This window comes from Rhinatrema bivittatum, chromosome 17, assembly GCF_901001135.1.
Source record: "Rhinatrema bivittatum chromosome 17, aRhiBiv1.1, whole genome shotgun sequence".
In the NCBI taxonomy this organism is placed as follows: Eukaryota; Metazoa; Chordata; class Amphibia; order Gymnophiona; family Rhinatrematidae; genus Rhinatrema; species Rhinatrema bivittatum.
Window position 1 is genome coordinate 42,219,675 of NC_042631.1, and position 25,136 is coordinate 42,244,810.

At 42.2% G+C, this 25,136-nt stretch overlaps 1 protein-coding gene across 1 annotated transcript in view; it reads left to right on the forward strand.

The window, feature by feature from the left end:
• The window catches only part of AP2A2 (adaptor related protein complex 2 subunit alpha 2), a 373,009-nt gene that overhangs the window by 218,862 nt on the left and 129,011 nt on the right, over positions 1–25,136 (forward strand). Inside the window, 3 exon segments of the mRNA XM_029582982.1 lie at positions 4,249–4,399; positions 5,703–5,871; positions 6,468–6,605. Of these exon segments, the coding sequence (XP_029438842.1) occupies positions 4,249–4,399; positions 5,703–5,871; positions 6,468–6,605 (458 nt within the window).

The following is a 25,136-nucleotide window of genomic DNA, read 5'->3' on the forward strand; positions in this document are numbered from 1 at the left end:
CCTCTGGGTTCGATTCGATACAAGGCAGAGCAGAGTAATTGTGCCGGAGTCTCAGATTTACATTGATACTATGAGTTTGATTCCTATGGAACTCCTGTATGGTCTTAACTTGAGGTCCTGGGGTTGATGGCTGTTGCATTAGAAGTTGTTCCCTGGGCAAGGGCACGTATGTTTCCTCTTTAACGTGCATTGCTCTCCCAATGGAGTCCACAGTCACAGAACCATGTGAGGCTGCTCTTTCCATTAGAGGTGAGATCCCAGTTGGACTGATTACATGCGGATCATCTCAGGGAATTTCCCTGACAATGCCAGATTGGTTTAGTACTCATGACAGATGTGAGCTTACAGGGCTGGGAGGAGTTAATGGTGCAAGGGCTCTGGAATTCAGCAGAGCAGCAGTGGAACATAAACAGACTGTGGAGGCATAAGCGGTTTGGTCAGCATGCCTGTGGTTTGCCGAATGGCTAGAGTCTCAGGCAGTCCGGATAATGTCCTACAATGCAACGACAGTGGCTTATGTCAATCAGGGTGGAACCAAGAGTCAGCAGGTGTCGGAGGAGATAGATGCGCTTATGGTGTGGCCGGAGCAGCATCTCCTAAGCATGTCAGCATCTCACATTGCCAAAAAGGATGATATCAGAGCCGATTTCCTCAGCAGAAGAAACTTGGACCCAGGAGAAATGGTTGCTGGCAGTCGAGGCCTTTCAGCTCCTGGTGAACCTCTGAGGCCTACCAGATCTAGACCTGTTGGTGACCTTCAACAATGCAAAGGCTCCACTCTTCTTCAGTTGCAAGCGGGACCTAAAGCAATGGGCATCAACACTCTTGTTCAGGAGTGACCATGTGGTGCCCTTCTATATGCGTTTCCGCCCTGGTCTCTGATAGGCAGGCTGGTCCAAAAGATTGCATGTTAAACCATCACCATCCTTTTAGTGGCTCCAGATAGGGCTCAAAGGCCCTGGTACGCTGATCTCCAGAAACTTCTGGTGGGCAGTCCCCTTAGGCTACCATCTCGGATGGATCTGTTACATCAAGGGCCCATTCTGCATGAGGATCCAGGTTGATTCTATCTTAGTTTGGCCATTGAAAGGGCTTGGTGGTTGAAGTGGAATTTTTCACCTGCAGTAACTTCCACTGTTCTTTGGGCCTGGAAATTATCTACTTCTCTAGCTTATGTTAGAGTTTGGGAGGGTCTTTGAGGCCTGAACGAGGTACTCAACCACACAAGGTGGATATTCCTTTGATTTTTGAATTTTTACAGGATGGCTCGCTTAAGGGTTTGACACAACACCTTGAGGGTTCAAGTTGCAACCTTGGCTTGTTATAGAGGGAGAGTCAGTGTAGGGCCTTTGTTTTCCCATCCGGATGTGTCCTGTTTCTTGCAGGGAGTTAAGCATCTTTGGCCGCCCCCTGCCACTCTTGCGGCTTACGATGCCTCTGTGGGACCTTAACTTGGTCCTCGAGTTTTTAGCAGGTTCGGCTTTTTAACCGCTGGTACTCTTTCCTTACAGTTGCTTAACTTGAAGACAGTTTTTCTGGTAGCAATTTGGGCAGCATATCAGGTCTCTGAGCTGCAGGCTTTTCCCTGCTGTGAGCCTTTTCTCTGTATGATTCAGGGTGCAGTTCAGCTTTGGACTGTGCCCTCCTTTTTGCCCAAAGTGATTTTGGAGTTTCATTTGAATCAGTCCATTTCTCTGCCTGCCTTGGATAAGGACAGAGATGAAGCTGAGTAACATCTTTTGTATTCCTTGGATTACTTGGAGATGACTAAGGTGGTTTGGAAGTCTGATCGACTGTTTGTGCTACGCAGTGGAGGTAAGCAGGGAGCACGAGCGACGCAGGCACCAATTGACCGTTAGGTTAAGGAAGTCATTACGGCAACCTGTGTGACTGCTGAGGTTGCCTTACCGAAACAGACCACATTCTACAAGGGCTCAGGCAGAATCATGGGCGGAACTTCGTTTGCTGCCTGCTGAAATTTGTCGAGCAGCACACCTTTGTACACAGTCTCCAAGTATTATTGCTTGGATGTTAGGGCTAGGGAGGATGCTGCATTTTTGCGCGGACAGTATTGACTGGATCACTGGCAGCCTCCCACCCTTTTCGAGATTAGCTTTGGTACATCTCACTTGTAGGTATTGACCTGCCCGAACACTGAGGAAGAAATTACTACTTACCTGATAATTTCCTTTCCTCTAAGGGCAGGTCAATGCCCGCCTGCCCTTGGCTGCCGATGTTTTAATTTGTGGTTAGCCTTTCTTCAGGCAAGTTATGTAGACTGATTCCTGCTCTTAGTTGAAAACTGGCAAGTGGCTTCTTTAGCCCTTAGTTTGTTAGATATGTTCCTTCTTTTGGCTGAGCTCAGTTTCCTGTTGAGAAACATGAATGGTTGGCTGTTGATGATCAAGTAAAATCAGTTTTGTCTACAGTTTGGCTGTTCCAGAGAATACTGGTGGACTGATGTCAGGGCGGGACTTTATAGCCATTATATCAACTTTTGCTGCGTTTCCATCTGCTGGCAGTGGTGCATAACCCACTCATGGGGATTGACCTGCCCTTACTAGAGAAAAGGAAATTATCAGGTAAATAGTAATTTCTCCTTGGTTCCAGGCTGAGCTGGATAATCTGGAAATCATACTTTTAAAATAATTTAGAAAATGGTCTACTAGTAGCAACCAGATTTAGTTGGAATTAAGAAGAGAAGCTAAAGTCAGATATCTGATTTAGTGATTTTAAACAGTTCAAATTATTATTTTTACTTTTTTCTAATAGGCTCTGGATAGCCAGCAATAATTATTTTTGCCTGTCATTTTGTTGGATGCTCTTGCTTCAACATTGCGGCAAAAGTGATTTTCTAATGATAACCATTTAAACAGGAAAGATTTTTCACAATTTTGATATACGTTTGAAGTTTGTGATAATGATCTTCAGATGAACAAAATTTGTTTTGCAAGCAAGGATATTAATTTTACAAGCATTGCTGGTTGTCTGAAAGGATTATTGTTGCAAATAACTTAATGTATCAGTCCGTCAAATCACTTTGAATTCTTAATTCTAGCAATTCTTAAACTAGAATATATCTAAAGTATGCAAACTGATCAGAGGAAAAGATCTCAGAATATGCCTGACACTTAATATTAATTTATTTTTTCACTATCTCCCAATTGAACCCTCCACTGTCAGCTATCAGAAGGCTGTCTCTTCAGAATTCTGAAATGGAATTGATCTTTTCACTGACATGTGATAGTGAAGGGACCAATTGGCTGTCAGTCTTGCCGGAGAAGGTAAGCCCTTCTCCAGCTGGGGTTCTGGGTAGGATTAAGGGGGGGTTTGCGATGTGAGAGCTCTGCAGGGCCTGATTTTTAGGTGAGAGGGAGAGGACTGAGATGGAGGAACCACGCCACCCAGACACAAACCAACTTGACCCTGGCCTGCCAGCCAACATCTTTTTAAGTGAAGGAGTGTTGAACATGCAGGAGAGGGAGGGAGGACTTGATGGCTGACCCGCTTGGCATTGGCCCACTCGGGAGGGAGCTTTACTTGGGAGGTTGCAGAACCTTCTTTTTTTTTTTTTTTTTTTTTAAGCACAGATCGACATGGAAATGGTCGTGAGTCAAAAAAAAAGCATGCTTTTTCACTTTAGCTCGCTGTTTTTTATTCCTGGTCCATTTGCATGCATCCCGCAGGGACTATTTTTTTTTTAACATGCCCTTAAAATAAAACCCATGCTAAAATCTATCCATGATCTTAACATGAGTTTTATTACATTGGCCCCAAAGTTTGCTGTGAAACAGAATGTGAGCAGGGAGCCTTGTAACTGGCATATTACAAGCCCACTGTAAAATGAGTATTCTGGCTTTTTTTTTTTTTTTAAATAACTGTTACCAAGCTCATGTACTGTATCAGTGCACAAAAACAAAGCAAACTTGACCAAGAATGAAACAAACTTACTTGGCATTCATATACAATCAGGTTTGTTATGATCAAACATAACTGTGGTAAGCAGGAACTGTTAAAGTACTTAAGGTATAGCTAATTTGCTGCTGCTGCTGGGTTTGCTAAAGAATGGGTATTGCCTGCTTTGTGCATGTTGCTCATGAGACTGGGAATTTTCACTGTATTTTGAGTACAGCAATATTTCTATTTTGATTGGCTCTTGTAACAAGAAGCAAAGAATCCCAACTTTTGACTGTTGGTCTTTAGGTTGTAGTCACTGACACTTGTCTGGTCTTTCCCTTTCTGTTATAGAAGACCCTGCAGTACGAGGCCGCCTCACTGAGTGCCTTGAGACTATCTTGAACAAAGCTCAGGAGCCCCCTAAGTCCAAAAAAGTACAGCACTCTAATGCAAAGAATGCTGTCCTGTTTGAAGCCATAAGCTTAATTATCCACCATGACAGGTGAGCCATCTCTCTGAGCTGAAAAAAATCCAATAGATTTTGAAATTTACTAGGAAGTCTGTCTAGCAAGATTGACTTGCATGCTTTTTAGTTCATTGAACCGATCAGTAATCTGTGTTGCCTTGTCTGACAGATTTATCCAACTGTCTGAGGTCAAGATCAGGGCAAATAGTGCTCCAGTAGGTTAGTAGTAACTGTCCCGACAGAACTAAATGGATTGTAAGTTATCAGGGATGGACTACTTGCTCTTTCCTTTTGTACTAGGAGGATACATCTGACAAAAATCTTTCTTTGGTTAAGTGTTCTAACTTTTAATCATTTAAACATTTTCTAAGTGCTTTGTAAACTCTTCAGATGCTTTAACTAAAATCTCTAAATTCTAGGCAATAAACAATTGTTCACCTGCTGTGTTAACTGGTACAAATCATTTTGTTTCATTTTGAGTGTTGCAGAAAGAATATACAGCACTTGTCTGGGGGGATCAGACCACTCTGCTTGCTTTGCAGCTCTTCTATTGGCAAGCATAGCAAAATGTGTGACAAAGCAAGTGTTTTGTTCCCAGACTGCAATAACAATACACCACCTTGATATTTTATTTATTTATCGAGTTTTATATACCGTCATTCGGTTTCGCCATCACAACGGTTTACAGGTTTTGATTAGTAAAGAAATAAATTAGTGAGTTAGAGGCATTATAGTACATATTCAGGAAGTGAATTTACAATGTTAAGCATACAATTTCACATGGTTGCAAGTAGTTACATAGGAAAGGTTAAGGCTCAAGGATAACCGGGATGAAAGGGAATTTAGTGTAATAACCTGCTTAGCATGACTGGTTCGCTATGAGGGGGCTATAAATGTTTTTAAATAAAATAACTGTAATATGTTCTTTTCTCTTTTGTAATGCCTACTTCTTTGGGCATACATTAATTTTGTGTATTAGATGAAAAAGTTTAGTATTTTTGGAAATCTGTTTAGAGTGGCTTGCCCTCAGAAACATAGTGCTTCAACATTCTGTCTAATGCACATTTCTAGGGGTTTCCTGCAAGATCACCATACAAGTGGTTGTCATTTTGTGTGCCCAGTACTGATTTTGAAGAGCTATTTAAGGGTATTATTTCAGGGGGAATCTTCAGCAGTTGCCATAATTCAGTTGTACCCCCAGTTGCATACCCAATGTGTCATTAAACCAACTTTGCATGTGGTTCAGCATCCACAGTTTTCACAGAACAAGAAATCACTCATCTTTTCTGGAATGAACCACTCATGGCATGTTCCTTCTCTTTCTTAACCCATTATGCAGTGAACCCAACCTGCTGGTTCGGGCTTGCAACCAGCTGGGCCAATTTCTGCAGCACAGAGAGACTAACCTTCGTTATCTGGCACTGGAAAGCATGTGCACCCTCGCCAGTTCAGAGTTCTCACATGAGGCTGTTAAAACGCACATAGAAACAGTCATCAACGCATTGAAGGTAAACCGGTTGCCAGGTTGAGCTTCTCAAATGCCTTTTCATGATTTCCATTAAGCTCTTCTGCAGAAATCTCTCCAAGGTTTCAAATCCATGAAAGCAAGAGATATATTTTCTTCCATTTGAAGAACTTTAGCTTGTTTTGATCAGGGCTGCCAGTTTTTGCAATTTTAATTCTAGCAAAATCATGATTTTGCTGGTGGTTGAGATCCTTAAGTAATATGAAGTAGTCTTCAAGGTCTGGCAACATTTTTTTCATGTTCTTTGATGGTTAGGGAATGAGCAAGGAGCTACAAGAATGTTATTAATTTTCTGTTTTTAAAATAATTTGTATACATGTGATTGACTGGGAACAAGCCACCAAATCCAATGAGATAATGTATCCCACCTCGTTGCTTTTGTAAGTTATTTTTAAAAATGAATTAATTTGTCCACTTTTAAGAACAGCATTTTGTCAGCCTGCTAAAATGTGGAGCTAAACCATTCTACTGTTATGCAACATGCCATTACATACATAGCAACATCATAGATGTCAGCAGATAAAGGACCACTTGGCCTAGCTAGCTCAGACCCTATGCTATCTCTGGTCATTTTTGCAGACAGAGAGAGATGTAAGTGTACGACAACGAGCAGTGGATCTCCTGTATGCTATGTGTGACCGAAGCAATGCTCAACAAATTGTAGCTGAGATGCTGAATTACCTGGAGACAGCTGATTATTCCATCAGGGAGGAGATTGTGAGTTTTTTAATCCTTTGCCTATGTTTTCCTCTAGGGCTTTTTCTAAAATGTTAGTTTCAAAATGCATTTCAAATTCTGAAATATCTTGTTTGTTTCTTGGTATCTTTTTATATACTTAACCCAGTGATGGCAAGCTCCAGTCTTCGAGTGCCACAACAGGCTAGGCTTTCAGGATATCTACAATGAATATGCATGCAAAAGATGTGAATGCACTATCTCCATTGTATGCAAATCTCTCATGCATATTCATTGTGGGTATCCTGAAAACCTGGCCTGTTTGTGGCACTTGAGGACTGGAGTTCGCCATCACTGACTTAACTGCTTCTCAACCCACACACAGCAGTGGCAGAAAATGGTTTTAATATCTTAGTAAAAGATGTTTCCCCTGGGTCATTGGTAAGCAAATGTTCTCTTGATGACTGGAAGCTCTGTACTGACTGAGGAAACTGCTAGATGAAACATTAAATGGAGATTGTTTACTTCTATTCATTCCATGGCAAGAGTGGTGGTTGCAATAATGCAGATCATTGGCTCCTCCCCTGTAAAGACTTATGTTCTAATGACATACCTGGTCGCCGCATCTCATAAAAGATATAATTGCGATGGAGAAGGTACAGAGAAGGGTGACCGTAATGATAAAGGGGATGGAACAGCTTCCCTATGAGGAAAAACTAAAGAAGTTAGGACTGTTCAGCTTGGAGAAGAGACGGCTGAGGAGGGATATGACAGAGGTGTTTAAAATCATGAGAGGTCTAGAACGGGTAGATGTGATTCGGTTATTTACTCTTTCAGCTAATAGGACTAGGGGACACTCCATGAAGTTAGCATGTAGCACATTTAACACTAATCGGAGAAATTTCTTTTTCACTCAATGCACAATTAAACTCTGGAATTTGTTGCCAGATGATGTGGTTAGTTCAGTTAGTATAGCTGTGTTTAAAAAAGGATTGGATAAGTTCTTGGAGGAGAAGTCCATTACCTGCTATTAATTAAGTTGACTTAGAAAATAGCCACTGCTATTACTAGCAACAGTAACATGGGATAGACTTAGTTTTTGGTACCTTGCCAGGTTCTTATGTCCTGGATTGGCCTCTGTTGGAGACAGGATGCTGGGCTTCATTGGATCCTTGGTCTGACCCAGTATGGCATGTTGTTATGTTCAGTCTTCCCTCCATGTCCTGTATTGGTCTCTGTAAAACTTTCTTCAGAAATTCTGTGACAGAAAACACTTCAAAAGGCTACATTACTAGAAAAATTGAAAGGGGCATTCAAATATGTATTGCAGTATTTTTTTCACTCTGGTAATGAAGCTATTGTATTCCAGCCTAGATGTCACTCAGAGCTACTATGGGTTGGTGCCTCCATAGCTAGAACCTAAGGCAACACTGTTATCTATCATTGAATGTAAAAAGTTAATATGTATATTAAAACCAAAACTTTAAGAGGTTACGGCTTTCCTCACTGTGGCACTTGCTCATAGTCAGCAAAGGCATGTTTGTCTTGTCTTATATGAGGAACATATGCTCCAGAAATGTAAATTGTAAACTTAGTCTTGTAGTAGCTGGGGTGTTAGGCTGTTTATTTTCACATTCTAACAAGCCAAAAAGTAGTTTGTGCCATATTAACTCGACCTTGAGATTACTTGTTGTGCTCTTCCAGTCAAGATTTGCTGGACATACTCTCTCCATGTCAAACATAGCTCAATTCAACTAGAGAGAGCATTTTCAATCACTGACCCTAGTCTCTGGAACCTCATTACCATTGCAGCTCCATAGTATCGACTATCCTAAACAATTAAAAAAAAGATTTAAAGACCTGAACCAGTGAATCCTTTTGAAGATGCTTTATATTATACATTCTTATTCTCATGGCTCTTTGGCTTTCCCTGTTAGTGTGTCTTTGGTGAATATATTTATGTATTTTTAAATTATGTATGCTTTTATGTTCCCCTGCTTAAACTTTGGAGGATGTGGGCTACAGCTAATTTAAAATAATTAAAACCTCCAAAGAATTCAAAAGCCAGGAAATATTGAGTAAAAGCACTTGCAACAAAATAGTGCTGTGGAGGATATTAAGACTAAGTATAATTCACAGACCAGGAGATGAAGGCAGCTGCAATGTGTGGTGCTTGTTTACTTCTGAGAGCATGTCACAGTAACCTCCCAGTCAAGCTAAAATGTTTAAAGAAAATGAGGAATAAGTAGGTTGATTTACATCTGGATACAAAGCATTCAATTAAAGATCTACTGTTTTGTTTTTTCGTCGCTAAATACTCACTGTCATCTTCTCTTTGATTTAGCAACATGTTTCAAGCCAAATCAGAACAATCTCAAGTCCTTTTTTGGAAAAAGCATTGCCCTTAGAGAAGTGGAGAAGCCTGGTAATTAGAGCAATGAGCTGCAAACCAGAGAACCAAGGGTTCAAAGGGGCATGGGATAAACACTGTGGATCCATCAAGTCTAGAGGGCGTGAATAAAGAGGAGGCAGCAAAACACTGCACGGAGCGGCAGTAGCCACAGAGGCATTCAAACACTGCACGGAGCGGCAGTAGCCACAGAGGCATTCACGGAGCGGGATGCCAGTGGTCAGTAGTTGGTGCTCCACCTTCACGGAGCGGAAGGATGGAGGGCTGCTATCTCCAAAAAAAAAACAAAAACAAAAAAATAGAAACGGGTGGGTAAGAGTATGGGGTAAGGGTGTGGCCTGCTTGTTACAGCAGTTGCTACCCCTAATTGAGCTGGACGTTCACTTGGATGCAGATACGGCGCTGCTCTCTAAATTGGTGGTGGGGTGGAGGGGAATTAGGGCTGGAGGGTACTGGAAGCCAATAGTAACAGGTGGGAGAGAAAAAAAGGGGAAAAAATGGATAAAGTGCGTAGCTTGCTGGGCAGACTGGATGGGCCGTATGGTCGTCTTCTGCCGTGATTTCTATGTTTCTATGCACTGATATGCTCCTTGTGACCTTAGGGAAGTCACTCAACCCTCTTGCCCTTTTACAACTTACGGGCCTTATTTAGTAAGCATTTTTCCCATAGAGATAGAATAGAAACATAGGCTATATGGTCTTTTTCTGCCATATTTCTATCTAGTCTGCCCATCCGCCCAATTAATTTAGCTTAATTCCCATCACTCCTTTAGAGATCTCCTGTATTTATCCCATGCGTTCTTGAATTCAGATACTATTTTCTTCACCACCATCACTACCTCCAGTGGGAGGCCATTCCATGAATCCTCTGTAAAGAAATATTTTCTAAGAGTACTTCTGAGCCTATCCCCTCATCCCATTCCTAATTGGTGTCTTACCACACCATGAATCTACCAAAGCTTGGGTGGGAACCTCAATCAGCTCAGCTGGTTTCACAATATCTAGAATTTTCAGATGTGCCCTAGCCACCAAATTACAGCTTTACATCTTCACAAAAGTATATGTCCACTTGTGCTCCCATTCTTCATCCTCAAGTTGGAGACAGTCTTTGGCAATGTGCTCTTTCGCTCCAAAATGGGAGCAGTTCCCACAAAGGGTTTATCACTCTTTTTATTTCTTCATTTGACTGCACCCCTTCTTGTGGATCTTGGCTAGCTTGTGCTCCCATTCTAGATCTTCAAGCCATGGACAGTTCTCGACACCATGATCTTTTACTGTGTTGTAGGAGAATACATGCAGGGCTTGCTCCACTTCAATTTTACCTCTTCCTACAAAGGGTTCTTTGTTCTTTTCTTTATCTTAGGGCGATACTGTTCCTCGTGCCCACTTCCGGCACAAAGTAAGCAAAAGGAGAAAGTGGCCGGATCTTGCTACTCAGCTGGGCAGGTACCTCAGACTGCTTTTCTTCTCAGTCTGCAGTCATCTCTGCTTTGAATGTCCTTTTTTGCTGGTGTATACTTTATCCCTTAGTGCTGGTTGAGTTACCAGATTGATGTTCCATAGCCTTGCTTCCTTGGTATTGACAATCTCTAGCCAAATGACCTCTCGTTCCACAGTTGAAACAAGTCGAGGAGCCTGGTGACTGTGCCTTGAGTATAGAAGCAGAGCAGTCCTGTTCTGGGGACTATTGCTAGGATCTTGCAGTCTCACTGACATGTCAGAGGGCCTGTCTTTCTAGTCTCTATACAAATTCTGGCATCATTTGAGCCTGCTGGATGAGAGGCATCCATCACTTCCAATGCTTTCTCCAGCGTGAGTCCTGGGTGTCAGAACACCCAGGTCTTCATGAGCCAGTCCAACCCATTTAGGAATTGTTCCAGGAGGACCTGAATGGCTGCCTTAGGCTATAGTCACTTCATCTGGCATCCTTTAGCCAATGAAAAAAACTGTATGACGTTCTGCCAGGTTGTATGGTATTCCTTCAGAACTGTTGCCAGTAGATTTGTCATGTAGCACACTTTCCAGAATGTCTGTTTTGACATCAGAATAGCTGGCTCTTCCATCTGGAATGGCAGCTTGAAAGGCCGCATAGGTTTTGCCAGTAAGTAAATTTGCCAGGTCCAGGTGGCTTCTGGTCAAATCATGAAAGGTTAGAACAGGGAAATGTGAATCAGTTATTTACTCTTGTAGATAATAGGACTAGGGGGCACTCCATGAAGTTAGCATGTAACACATTTAAAACGAATCGGAGAAAGTTCTTTTTCACTCAACGCACAATTAAACTCTGGAATTTGTTGCCAGGGGATGTGGTTAGTGTAGCTGGGTTTAAAAAAGGATTGGATGGGGAGGAAATGATGTCACTTCCCATGTTGGTTCATTAAAACGGAGCTCCTCATCTACCGGGACTTTTTCTGAGGAAACTGTGCAGCTATCAGCAATTTGGAACGAGATAGCACGATTTCGGAAGTGGAACTCACAGGGCACATGGCGGCCAAAAAAAGACGGTAGATTTCAAGAAATTCTCATATAATAAAGGCGGGGAAGACTCAGACACCGAGGCGCACAAAATGGCGGCGGAGGAAGAAACAGAGGAGATGGATAACGGAGGCAGAGATACAAGGAGATCAGATACGGAGTCCCCCTCCCGCACTATGGAGATATGCCAAGATATAAAATCTTTTAAAGCTGAGATCGCCGCCACTCTACAGGAAATGCGCAATGACCACGCGGAGCTAGGCCACAGACTTGATGAAGCAGACATCAGGCTAGACTAGCTAGGTGGACTAAGCAACAAAAAGATCTGATAACACTGCAATCCACCCAGTCTGACCTAGCAGATAAACTTGAAGATCTGGCGAACAGGTCCAGACGTTGCAACTTACGCTTTAAAGGCATACCCTAGAGGGAGGAATACGCTAACTGTACATTGGTAATTCAGAAAATCTGTAGTATATCGGGAGAGACGGATGCTGACAGTGTGGTATCTCAAGCCAATACACAGAGAGAGCACATAGATCACTGGGACCCAAGACAGGGAATAAGCCCCGTGACGTTGTTTGCATACAAAGAAAAGATAGCATCTGCAGCGAGACAGCACCAATTTTGGCGTTGGGAGGAGAACGAAATTGCCATCTATGCAGACTTAGCTATTTACCACATTGCGAAAATGCCTGGCTTTCAAACCCGTCACCACCGCTTTGACATCTGCGAACGTTCGCTACCACTGGCTTTTCCCCTTTGGACTGTGGTGCCAGATAGAAGGGAAGTCACACAAGGCCCATACATTGGACAAAGCAGCACAAGCCTTGAAGGAAGCAGGATTATCGGTGGAGATTCCTGCCCCCAATATCACCACTCCTTCAGGTTCCAGATCTGAGATGCCGTGGTGGCAACGCGTCACCAAATGCGATCGTAGACTCCGGAGGAATAAACACACGAACCAGTTTTTGCAATGGGCAACCAGGCCCAGTTACTTGTATAACTTTTGGCTTTGGAACTTTTATGGTCTACATCTACTGTGGTCGGCACAGCCGGTTGAGCATAAAGAGCAGAGGTAGGGGTGTTATAAGGCTCATGATGTCAACAGTTAAATTTGTTTCCCTTAATGTTAAGGGTTTCGGTATATCAAAAGTATTTTAAATAAAATAAATAAATAAGAGATGGGCCGCTTAAATGCTGATGTGATTTACCTTCAAGAGACACATCTTCGAAAACGCTATGAAGGTCTAATGAGATCTGACAAATATCGGCACCAATATTGGGCATCGTCAAAAACTGCTAAATATTCCGGGGTGGGAATTTTAATCCATAAGGATTTGCTTTTTGAACTCGTGAGCTCACATCATGACACTCAGGGCCACTACCTCCTACTCAATGTGAAATTAGGGGGGAAGTATTTAACACTTTGTACCATATACAGCCCAACCTCCTAAAAACAGGCTTCTATGCCATCCTTTACACCATCATAGCAGAAAAGGCAGAGGGGAACATGATCCTGGGTGGAGATTTTAATGTAACGCTTAACCCCCATATTGATAACTCCACGGGGAACAGCTCGGATTCTGCTCTCACTAGAAAGGTCCTCAAAAACATAATCACACTTATTGCTGGGATAGACATCTGGCGGTCTCTTTTTCCAACATCCAGATGTTGTCCATTCTACTCACATCCTCACAATAGTTACTCCCGTTTAGACATGTTTCTGATAGATAAAACAAGAATAAATACAGTTCGTGCGGTGGAAATTGAACCAATAGTTTGGTCAGACCATGCACCAGTCTGGTTTCAATTGCAATTACGAAATTATGATACCGGTCAGCGGTATTGGAGACTTACCATTCATTGTTGGAGGATAGTGAGTTCCAGAGACAGATAGCAAGGGAAATATAGGAATATTTGCATTTCAATGACACCGGAATGAGTGGGAATGTTTGAAAAGTGTGTTGCGGGGATCTTTCATTGCTATGGCCACCTTTGTTAAAAAAACAGAGAGAGAGAGAGACATCGCCTCCTGACTAATTTACAACAACTAGTAACTGCTCATATGCGGGATACTGCTTGACATCACCTACGACAGGATATTCAGGAGATACGGGACAAGAGAGTAGCACTTGACTCAGCGCTAATTGTGCACCAGATGGAGCTGGCACGTCAGAAATTTATCAAAGGGGGGAATAAAGCTGGGAGGTATTTCGCTCAAGCGTAGGCAAGCGCAAGCCACCATCCCTAAAATTAAAAATTCGGAGGGCAACTCCTAACTGATAATACCTCCATTAGACAAAGATTTCATCAGTTTTATGCTCAGCTTTATAGCAGGGACCAGACTATTCAGGCAGGGGCCATCACTGAATATCTGTCAGATATACCACTCCCGGAGCTGACTACTTCCCAGCAGAAATTTGTATTTATTTATTTTTAATTTTTATATACCGATGTTCCTGTATAGAATACATATCGCACCGGTTTACAGAGAACTGAACTGTCGCCTCAGGGGCGGATACATTGAAACAATGGTTGAAACTGAAACTTACAGAGAACCCAGTGGAATGCAATTCAAAACATGATTAGCAAAAAGAAATACAATTCAAAGCAAATACAGTTCAAAACATATTTACAGTGGGATTGGTGGACCAGCGTCTGTAACGCTCTATTCATCGGCTCTTAGCTATCAGGGAACACTTGGCTAAATAGTCAAGTCTTTAGCTTCTTTTTGAATACCAAAAGGCAGGGTTCTTGGCGGAGGTCTGGAGGGAGCGAGTTCCAAAGTGAGGGACCAGCTGTGGAAAGGGCGCGTTTCCTAAGTGAGGTTTTGGCAGGCTGGGTTTGTAGCATGTCCTTGTACGCTCTTCTGATGGGTCTCATGGTGGTGTGCTGCTGAAGTTGGAAGGTGAGGTTGAGGGGGGAGATGTTGTGTAAGGCCTTATGGATCATCATGAGGGCTGTAAAGAGTATCCTGAATTTGGAGGATAGGGGTGATGTGTTCCCTTTTATTGGTCTTTGTGAGTATCCTGGCCGACACGTTCTGGACCATCTGAATAGGTTTGATTGTGCTGGCAGGTAGGCCCAGAAGGAGTGAGTTGCAGTAATCCAGTTTCGGGAGGATGATAGATTGTAGTACCAGGCGGAAATCTCGGAAGTGCAGAAGTGGTTTTAATTTTTTTAATACTTGCAATTTAAAGAAGCATTCCTTAGTGGTGTTTACGAATTTGCTTAGGTTGAGTTGGTTGTCTAGTAGCACACCCAGGTCTTACATGCGTTGTGTGGTCTATACATGTGATGGGGAGTTGGGAAGAAATAGGGGGGTTCAGCGGAATGCAGTTGTCTGGGGCTGTTAGGAGGATTTCGGTTTTCTTGGTGTTAAGGATGAAGTTGAGGCTGTGAGTAGGTTGTTGATTGCAGTAAGGCAACTATTCCAGTAAGACCATGTTTTGTGGAGTGATTCAGCTATGGGGAAGAGAATCTGTATGTCGTCCGCGTATAAGAAATGCGTTAGCTTGAGGTTGGTTAGTAGGTGGCAGAGTGGGAGGAGGTAAATATTGAATAGCGTAGGTGACAGTGATGATCCTTGGGGTACCCCTAGATTTGATCTGATAGGGTGAGACTCTTTGTTTATCCTGACCTTGTAGAACCTGTTTTCAAGGAATGATTTGAACAAGTTGAATGCTGATCCTGTGATGCCGATGTCTGCTAGACGCTGTAGAAGGGACGTGTGGTTCACAGTGTCGAACGCTGCGGAGAGATCCAGAAGTGCGAGTAGGAATGGTTGACCTTTTTCCAGGTTAAGGAGGATGGTGTCCGAGAGCGTGGCCAGGAGTGATTCGGTATTCAGGGCCTTTCGGAATCCGAATTGATTTGGGGTGAGGATGTCATTTTCTTCTAAGTATTCTGATAGTTGTCTGTTTACTATCTTCTCCATGAGTTTGGCGATCATTGGGAGGTTAGCTATGGGGCGGAAGTTGGCTGGGTCTGAGGGTGGCAGGTTGGGTTTTTTTAGGAGGGGTTTGAGCATTGCAAGCTTGAGTTGTTCTGGGACGTGTCCTTGAGACAGTGAGCAATTTATGATGTCTGCTACTGGTTTGGAATGGAGAAAAGCAGGTTGGACGGTATGTGATCTAAAGGATGAGATGAAGGTTTCAACTTCTTAAGGATGTTTTCTATTTCTAATGCGGATGTCAGCTCGAAGGTGGCAAGGGTAGCTGGGGTTGAATTTTGTTGCTGGAGGGTTGAGTGCGCGAGTTGGGAGCCGGTGGGGGATAAGTAATTAGGATGAGCGGGCCCCGTGAGGAGGGTGGCGATTTTTCTCTCGAAGTAGTCTGCCAGTTCATTGGCCTTGTTGGTAGCTTGGTCGTCTGGGATGAGGGGAGTAGCTGGTTTAGTGAGGGCTGAAACGTAGGAAAACAATGCTCGAGTCAAAGATAAAGTGTATCTTTTTAGAGAAGAATTCTTTCTTGGTTCTGTTAATGACATTTCTGTAGGCATTTAGGCTGGATTTGAAGGCAGAGAGGGTCGTTGTGGAAGGGTTTTTATGCCACCTGTGTTTTTTACATCTGAGCTCCTGTTTGAGCGACTTCAGCTCGGGGGTGAACCAGGGTTTCCTGTTGTCCTTATCCGGATAGAGTGTTTTCGTGGTCATGGGGCACACTTGATCTGCGACTTTGGTGATGTTAATCCAAGATGTAGTGGCAGTGTTGACGTTAGAGAGGTCGAGGTGAGCTAGTTCCTTGGAAAGATGTGAGCTGAGAAGTTCCCCGGAACAGGGTTTCCTGACAGATACTGAGGTTAAAAGGGTTGCTTGGGGAGGGTGCTCCTTGATCTCTAGAACCATGGAGATGATTTGGTAGTCCGTCCAAGGGACTGGTGAGCATGTTGGGTTGGTGTAGGGGGATATTCCATCGTTTATGAAAATGAGGTCTAACGTGTGACCTGCTTTTAGATAAAGATATCACGTTGGGGGAAATCCACAAAGCCATTAAGACACTAAAACCTGGTAAATATCCGGGCCTCGATGGATACACACTGAGGTTTTACAAAATTCTCAAATGTGCTGTTGCCAGTACTCTTGAAATTCTTTAATTTTTGAGAATGGGGACCAACCTATCGCCACAAGATAATACGGCGGGGATCACTATTCTGGTAAATCCAGGTAGGGATCCAGTACTTTGCGGATCATACAGGCCCATATCTTTCCTGAATATCGATGTTAAACTATTGGTGAAAATTCTTGCAAATCATTTGAATTGTTTTATAGCTCGGTTGGTCCATTCAGACCAGGCGGGATTTATCCCTGGGAGAACAATGGCTGATAATGTCCACAAAATCCTTGATAATATTTGGTATGCAAAAAAACACAATATACCCACTATAGCACTGTCCATCGATGCCAAAAAGGCATTCAATATGGTGCATTGGCCTTACCTTTTTCATACTATGGAAAGAATGGGATTTGGGGCCCCTTATCTCCAATGGATACGTCAGCTATGCAGTGCACCTAAGGCATGTTTTAAGATTAATGGTGGCTATTCACCTACTTTCACGGTGGGCAGGGGGACTAGGCAGGGTTGCCCCTTATCACTGTTACTGTTGGCCCTCTTCCTCAAACCCTTTGCAATTAATGTTCGATGTAATGCTGATGTCACTGGGTTGACCGTAGGAAGGATCGCCACAAAACTCTGCCTGTATGCAGACAATATTTTACTCACGCTTACTAACCTTGAACTCTCCCTTACCCATTTGATTAGAGAAATGGAGGCCTTTAGTAGAGTATCGGGTTCAGAGTTAACTGGGAGAAATCAGAGATACTTAATATTACTATCCCACCCCGAGAGGCCACTCATTTACAAGGGATGTTTAAATTTAAGTGGGCAAAAGCTCACTGGGAGTACAACTCAGTGCCACCCAGACCTTGCTCTCCATAAACTATACACCCTTGTGGAATAAATTATCTAAAGACATGGAGGAATGGAGCCAATACCACATTTCTTGGATGGGTCGTATGGTGGTCTTCAAAATGATAATTCTACCAAAACTTCTATACCTTTTCCAGACACCACTTTTAAAGCAATGGCAGAAGAAATGTATGGACTTTATTTGGGCAGGGCGGAGGCCAAGGGTGGCTCGGCGGGTTCTTTTTCCAACTTAAAACTCAGGGGGGACTTAATGTTGTTCCAGATATTTCCAGATACTATTGGGCTGCCCAATTTAAGAAGCTGGTTGACTGGCACAACACTCTGCAGCCCAAACAATGGATGCAAACAACTCAGGAAATGCTTGGGCACGTTCAACTTTGTAGTCTTTTGTGGCAGCCCAGAGGGACCTGGCTTGTTGAACCGGGAATCAAACTTACCCCTTCTTCCTCTAGACTTGTGGCATCAGTATGGGGCTCGTCTGTTGGGACAGAGGGAATATTATGCTAGCACCAGTTTGTATGCAAATAAAGCATTTAGACCTGGTTTTGAGAATGTCATTTCAAGTGTGGAAGCAACAGGGAATTTGGACCTGAGAGCATGTTTGGGGACCACTGAAAATGCATTCTTTTTTAGACTTACAAGCAGCATTTGCATTACCTGAGACGGCAGCTTACCCTTATGCGCAACTAGCCCATTTTGCACGAGCTAGCATGATTGATAAACACCTCAACTTAGGCATGTCTGAATTTGAAAAGGTTTGCAGAAAAGCAAATAGTTCCAAAAAAGTACTTTCCGTGCTTTATCGGTTATTAGCTTTGTGGGATGAGCCCACACCAGTCTTTTAGAAGGCCTGGGAGAGGGATCTTCAGCTAGAATTCTCACACCGGGAATGGAAAAACATCTTTCAGAACATGGGAAGAGGGTACATTGCCACTTCCCTCATAGAAAACTATTATAAACTCTTATACCATTGGTATCTATGCCCTCTTAAATTACATAAATTCACACCACACTTCTCAGATAAATGTTGGCGGGCTTGTGCAACTGTAGGTACTTTTTTCCATATGTAGTGGGATTGCCGAATTATTCAAGATGTGTATGGCAGGGGATGTTCCAATGGATGGGGGAAATGATTCCGGGGATGGTCGCACCCACGCCAGCCCAGGCGTTACTGGGTATTAAAATTCCAGGGATCACTGCCGATCATAATCGACTAGCTCATATTTTGACAGCTAACCGCTGTGAAATAGCAAAACTCTGGAAGTCTTCGAGGGTACCAACAAAAGCAGTCATACAACAAAGGTGGATAAAATATATTTATTATCTAAAATCACAGCCTACAAACACAAAAGTATTCTTAAATTTGAAAAGACATGGCAAGCTTATCAACTATGGAAGTCCTCGCAGGACTCATGCATCCAGTACTGCTGGCAGCCTTAACTAACAATTAGTTTCATTATGTCAGAGGGTTAGGCATATGGTATGGTCCAAGACTCTTATTTTCTCTCCAGTAATTGCTGTTTGTAAACAGATATATGTAGTATGTATGGGAGGGGGGGGGGGGGGGTCGGGGAAACAAATTGTTTTGGATAAAGCTTAAGAGAGTGAATCATTACATAGCTTTTGATTCTGTTACTACATGGATAGGCTGATACCCTAATCAAGATGGCTGTTGTGTTTCTTTGACATTGTATTGTACTTATTCTGTTGCATCAGTATTGTACCTTGTACGGTCCACTGTTTGACCTGTTTTGACTAATAAAAAACTTTTAATTACAAAAAAAAAATAAAGGATTGGATAAGTTCTTGGAGGAGCAGTCCATTGCCTGCTATTAATTCAGTTGACTTAGAAAATAGCCACTGCTATTACTAGCAACGGTAACATGGAATAGACTTAGTTTTTGGGTACTTGCCAGGTTCTTATGGCCTGGATTGGCCACTGTTGGAAACAGGATGCAGGGCTTGATGGATCCTTGGTCTGACCCAGCAGGTCTGACCACCTGCATGATTGGTTCTTTCAAAATTTTTAAAGAATATATCCAGGTCTTCACCAGGCTTCACAGTAAACATGAAAGGCACTGGGATTGTCACTGGGGGCTTGCATTGCTTGGGCCATCTGTGTCCATGCCCTTGCTGCAGATTCAACACCCCCTAGCTTCTGGCCATACTATTCATGTAGAGTTTGAACCCATTTCTGAAGCTGTTGCTGCCCTTCCATGAGGGCCTGCAGTAATTGCTAGATCTGGTAGCAAAAAAGCTTTCTTGAAGGACTCTGCCCTGTTCAGAAGTACATACACAACAAAACTTTGCTTTAAGGAGGAACAAACTACAAAAAAAAAAAATCCTGCCTGTTTGGCTCTGACTCCAGGTGGAGCTACCTTCTATAGTCTGACTTAAAATCTTCGACCACACTGCAGCCAGGTCCCAGGAAAGAAAAAAAAAATTCCCTTATTTTCTTAACATAAGAACATAAGAAATTGCCATGCTGGGTCAGACCAAGGATCCATCAAGCCCAGCATACTATTTCCAACAGAGACCAAACCAGGCCATAAAAACCTGGCAAGTACCCAAGCACCAAGAAGATCCCATGCTACTGATGCAATTAATAGCAGTGGCTATTCCCTAAGTAAACTTGATTAATAGCAGTTAATGGACTTCTCCTCCAAGACTTATCCAAACCTTTTTTGAACCCAGCTACACTAACTGCACTAACCACATCCTCGGGCAACAAATTCTAGAGCTTAATTGTGAGTTAAGTGAGAGAATTTTCTCAGATTAGTCTTAAATGTGCTACTTGCTAACTTCATGGAATGCCCCTAGTCCTATTATCCGAAAGTGTAAATAACCGAGTCACATCTACTCGTTCAAGACCTCTCATGATCTTAAAGACCTCTATCATATCCCCCCTCAGCCGTCTCTTCTCCAAACTGAACAGCCCTAACCTCTTCAGCCTTTCCTCATAGGGGAGCTGTTCCATCCCCTTTATCATTTCAGTTGCCCTTCTCTGTACCTTCTCCTTCACAACTATATCTTTTTTGAGTTGCAGCAACCAGAATTGTACACAGTATTCAAGGTGCCGTCTCACCATGGAGCGTTAGAGGCATTATTTCATTTTCCATTTTATTCATCATTCCCTAATAATTCCCAACAGAATGTTTACTTTTTGACTGCCGCAGCACACTGAACCGGCGATTTCAATGTGTTATCCACTATCATGCCTATATCTTTTTCTTTGGTAGTAGCTCCTAATATGGATCCTAACATTGTGTAACTATAGCATGGGTTATTTTTCTCTATATGCATCACCTTGCACTGGTCCACATAAACTTCCATCTGCCACTTGGATGCCCAGTCTTCCAGTCTTGCTAGGTCCTCCTGTAATGTATCACAATCCGCTTGTGATTTAACTTCTCTGAATAATTTTGTATCATCTGCAAATTTGATAACCTCACTCGTCATATTCCTTTCCAGATCCCTGGGGCACTCCAATATTTACCCTTTTCCACTGTGAAAATTGACCATTTAATCCTTCTCTCTGTTTCCTGTCTTTTAACCAGTTTGTAATCCATGAAAGGACTCCTAGCCCATGACTTTTTAGCTTTCTTAGAAGCCTCTCATGAGGGACTTTGTCAAACGCCTTCTAAAAATCCAAATACACTACATCTACTGGTTCACCTTTATCCACATGTTTATTAACCCCTTCAAAAAAAATAAAGCAGATTTGTTAGGCAAGACTTCCCTTGGGTAAATCCATGTTGACTGTGTTCCATAACCCATGCCTTTCTATATGCTCTACTATTTTGATCTTTAGAATAGTTTCCACTATTTTTCCCGGCACTGAAGTCAGGGTGATCTGGGTTTATAGTTTCTCGGATCACCCATGGAGCCCTTTTTAAATATTGGGGTTACATTGGCCACCCTCCAGTCTTCAGGAACAATGGATGATTTCAATGATAGGTTACAAATTTTAACTAATAGATCAGAAATTTCATTTTTGAGTTCCTTTAGAACCCTGGAGTGTATACCATCCGGTCCAGGTGATTTGCTACTCTTTAGTTTATCAATCTGGCCTACTACATCTTCCAGGTTCACAGTGATTTCGTTCAGTTCGTCTGACTCATCACCCTTGAAAATCATCTCTGGAACTGGTATCTCCCCAACATCCTGATTAGTAAACACTGAAGCAAAGAATTCATTTAGTCTTTCTGCAATGCCCTTATCTTCCCTAAGAGTCCCTTTAACCCCTCAGTCATCTAATGGTCCAACTGACTCCCTCACAGGTTTCTTGCTTCGGATATATTTTTAAAAGTTTTTATTATGAGTTTTTGCCTCTATTTATTTAGCATTTTTCTATACCGACTTTCCAATAACAAAATTATTGATCAATTTGGTTTACATTTTAAACAATAACAACAATGACAAGTAAATGTCTTACAATGAACAGGTCGAATTAACTTGGATTAAGATATAAGGGGGTAATAACATAATTAACAATTTGATCTATGGCCAATTTCATTTCAAATTCTCTCTTTGCCTGTCTTATCAATGTTTTACACTTAACTTGACAATGCTTATGTTTTATCCTATTTTCTTCAGATGGATCCTTCTTCCAATTTTTGAAAGATGTTTTTTGGCTAAAATAGCCTCTTTCATCTCACATTTTAACCATGCCAGTAATTGTTTTGCCTTCCTTCCACCTTTCTTAATGGCATGGAATGTGTCTGATTTGTATTTTTAAACAATGTCCATACCTGTTGAATGCTTTTAACCTTTGTAGCTGCACCTTTCAGTTTTTTTCTATTTTCCTCATTTTATCAAAGTTTCCCTTTTGAAAGTTTAGTGTTAGAGCTGTAGATTTACTTATTGCCCCCCTTCCAGTTATTATTTTAAATTTGATCATATTATGATCACTATTGCCAAGTGGCCCCACCACCGTTACCTCTCTCACCAAATCCTGCGTTCCACTAAGAATTTAGATCTAAAATAGCTCACTCTCTTGTTGGTTCCTGAACCAATTGTTCCATGGAGCAATCATTTATTACATCCAGGAACTTTGTCTCTAGCAAGTCCCGATGTTACATTTACCCAGTCAATATTAGGGTAATTGAAATCTCCCATTATTATTGCACTGCCAAACTGGTTATCTTCCCTGATTGCTCTTAGCATTTCATCATCTGTCTGACCATTTTGGGGAGGTGGATGGTAGTATACTCCTTTCACTTTACTCTTACCCAACAACACACATGGGATTTCTACCCATATTGATTCTTCTGAGCATTTAGTCTCTTGTATGATCTTTATCCTGTTGGACTTTATACCCTCCCGGACATAAAGTGCCACACCCCAACCCTCCCTATCATTGCGATATAATTTGTACCCTGATATAGCACTATCCCATTGGTTATCCTCCTTCCACCAAGTCTCCAGAAGCCAATTGTCAATCTCATCATTTACTGCTATACACTGTAACTCTCCCATCTTACTTCTTAGACTTATGGCATTGGCATACAGACATTTCAAAGTGTGTGTTTTGTTTGTATTAACAACCTGCTTTTCATTTGTTAGGGATAATTTGGAAATCTTTAACTTCAGTGATTTTTTACATATAGGCACATGGACTGCGTTTGCTTTTATTGGAACCTCTGTGTTGGGATGCCCTAACCTCTCCTGTTTCATTAGTATCCTTCAAGGATACATTTCTCCAAACCATGCACTACTGAGTGACTGTCGGCTTTCCCCCTTGTTCTATTTTAAAAGCTGTTCTATCTCCTTTTTAAAAGTTAGTGCTAGCAGCTTGGTTCCACTCTGGTTAAGGTGGAGCCCATCCTTTCGGAAAAGTCTCTCCCCAAAAGTTTCCCTAGTTCCTTACAAAACTGAATCCCTCTTCCCTGTCTCATCCACACATTGAAACTCTGGAGCTCTGCCTGCCTCTGGGGGACCCTGCACGTGGAACAGGAAGCATTCAGAGAATGCCATCCTGGAGGTTCTGGATTTTAGCTTTCTACCAAAAATCCTAAATTTGGCTTCCAGAACCTCTCGCACATTTTCCTATGTCTTTGGTACCCACACGTACCACCACAGCCGGCTCCTCCCCAGCACGGACTATAATCCTATTTAGGTGACGTGTGAAGTCTGCCACCTTCGCACTAGGCAGGCAAGTTACCAGGCGGTCCTCTCGTCCGCCATCCACCCTGCTATCTACATTTCTAATAACTGAATCACCAACTATAATGGCCGACCTAAACCTTTTTGGCATAGTTCTCTGCCTGTACAAGGTTTAGTGCAGAAATCCCTGAACTGACACACTAAGTAGTTTTTTGGCTGCCAGAGGACAGAACCAGGCTGGACTCTGGCAATTCTCTCAAACTTTTATTGATTACAGACAGAAAAATCAAAATAGAAACAGTCCTGCTTTTACCTTAGCAGTTTCAAAACAAAGTTCACAATGCACATTAAACCTGAGCAGTGCTAGCCTTCCTCCTCTTCTTTTTCCTTCCCTTCCTTCTGCCTCCTCCCTTCCCGGGTCTTAGATATTTCCTCTCTAGGGAACCAGCTCTGGGCCAAAGTCCTTGCTGCTATAAGGCTTAATATGGACTGGGCCAGATCTCTGGAGCTGGTCCTTTAAGGAGTATTGGGATTTTCTCCTGTGTACCTCTTCATACAGAGCAACAGCTTGAAGAGGAAAATTGTCACTTTCCCAGCAAAGATGAGTTGCAGCCACTCGTTTTTAGGCCATATGTTGGTGGTAGTCACTGATCCTTTCTCATGTCTTTCTCACTGTGAGACAAACTCATTGGTTTCTAAAATTTCAGTGGAGCCAGCATCTCCGAAGTGGAAATGTTTCTGTCTTTGAAAATCTCCTCTGAATCCTTCTGTCTCCCCTAGCTTCTTCAGGTCTGCCACTGTAACCTCCAGAGATCACTCTTCTTTTATGGCTAGGAACTCTTTGCAATGAATGCTCGCATACATCTCTCCAACAGGTAGATAGTTATACATATGGTACTTAAAAACTGGATAGTTCCCCCCCCCTCCCCCCAGTGCATCTTAATTTGGTTAATGTTTTAAAAATTTCTAAGGTAGTCTATATTGGTTTATTTTATATTTGTCAGTGATCCTCAAGACACTGTAATTATTCTACTTACAGCTAGCTGCTTATATGCCTTATTGGCTCGTGTTTTAAAATAGTTACCTGTTTACCAAATCTGTTACAAATTTATTGGATGTGGTGGTGTGGCATACACCTTCAGGTACTTTGCTTTTGGAAAGAGTGCAAGGGCTGTGGAAGCCGAAACCTAAAAGGCTCGCAGTATCTTCTGGAGTCGTCCTGGAAGTATATTTAGTTTCATATTTTAAATTCGCAAGGCTTCCCATCCTATTCTATGAACATGGGGCAATTGACTAAGGAGAGATAAAGGAAGCATCAATAAACATTGTAAAGAGAATATCTGTATAGTGAAAGCTTTTTATTTGGGGATCATGAAGAAAGTGTTAAGAGAAGAACAACTTGTAGAAAGCGCTAAAGAAAAAAGGAAAAATTAGAAATAGAGGTAGTTCAAAATAGTTCTATAAACTTATCTGATTTACTGCAAAAGTCTCAACAAGACTTGGTTGTTGAACGAGGAACATTATTAATTCAGTTTGCTTTTGCAACTGATAAGGAAAACGTTTTGAAATCCTTTTTTCGAAATCGATTAAGTACTTTCTATGGGGAAAGAGTATGGATCTTTCCAGATCTAGTTAAGATGACTCAATTACGCA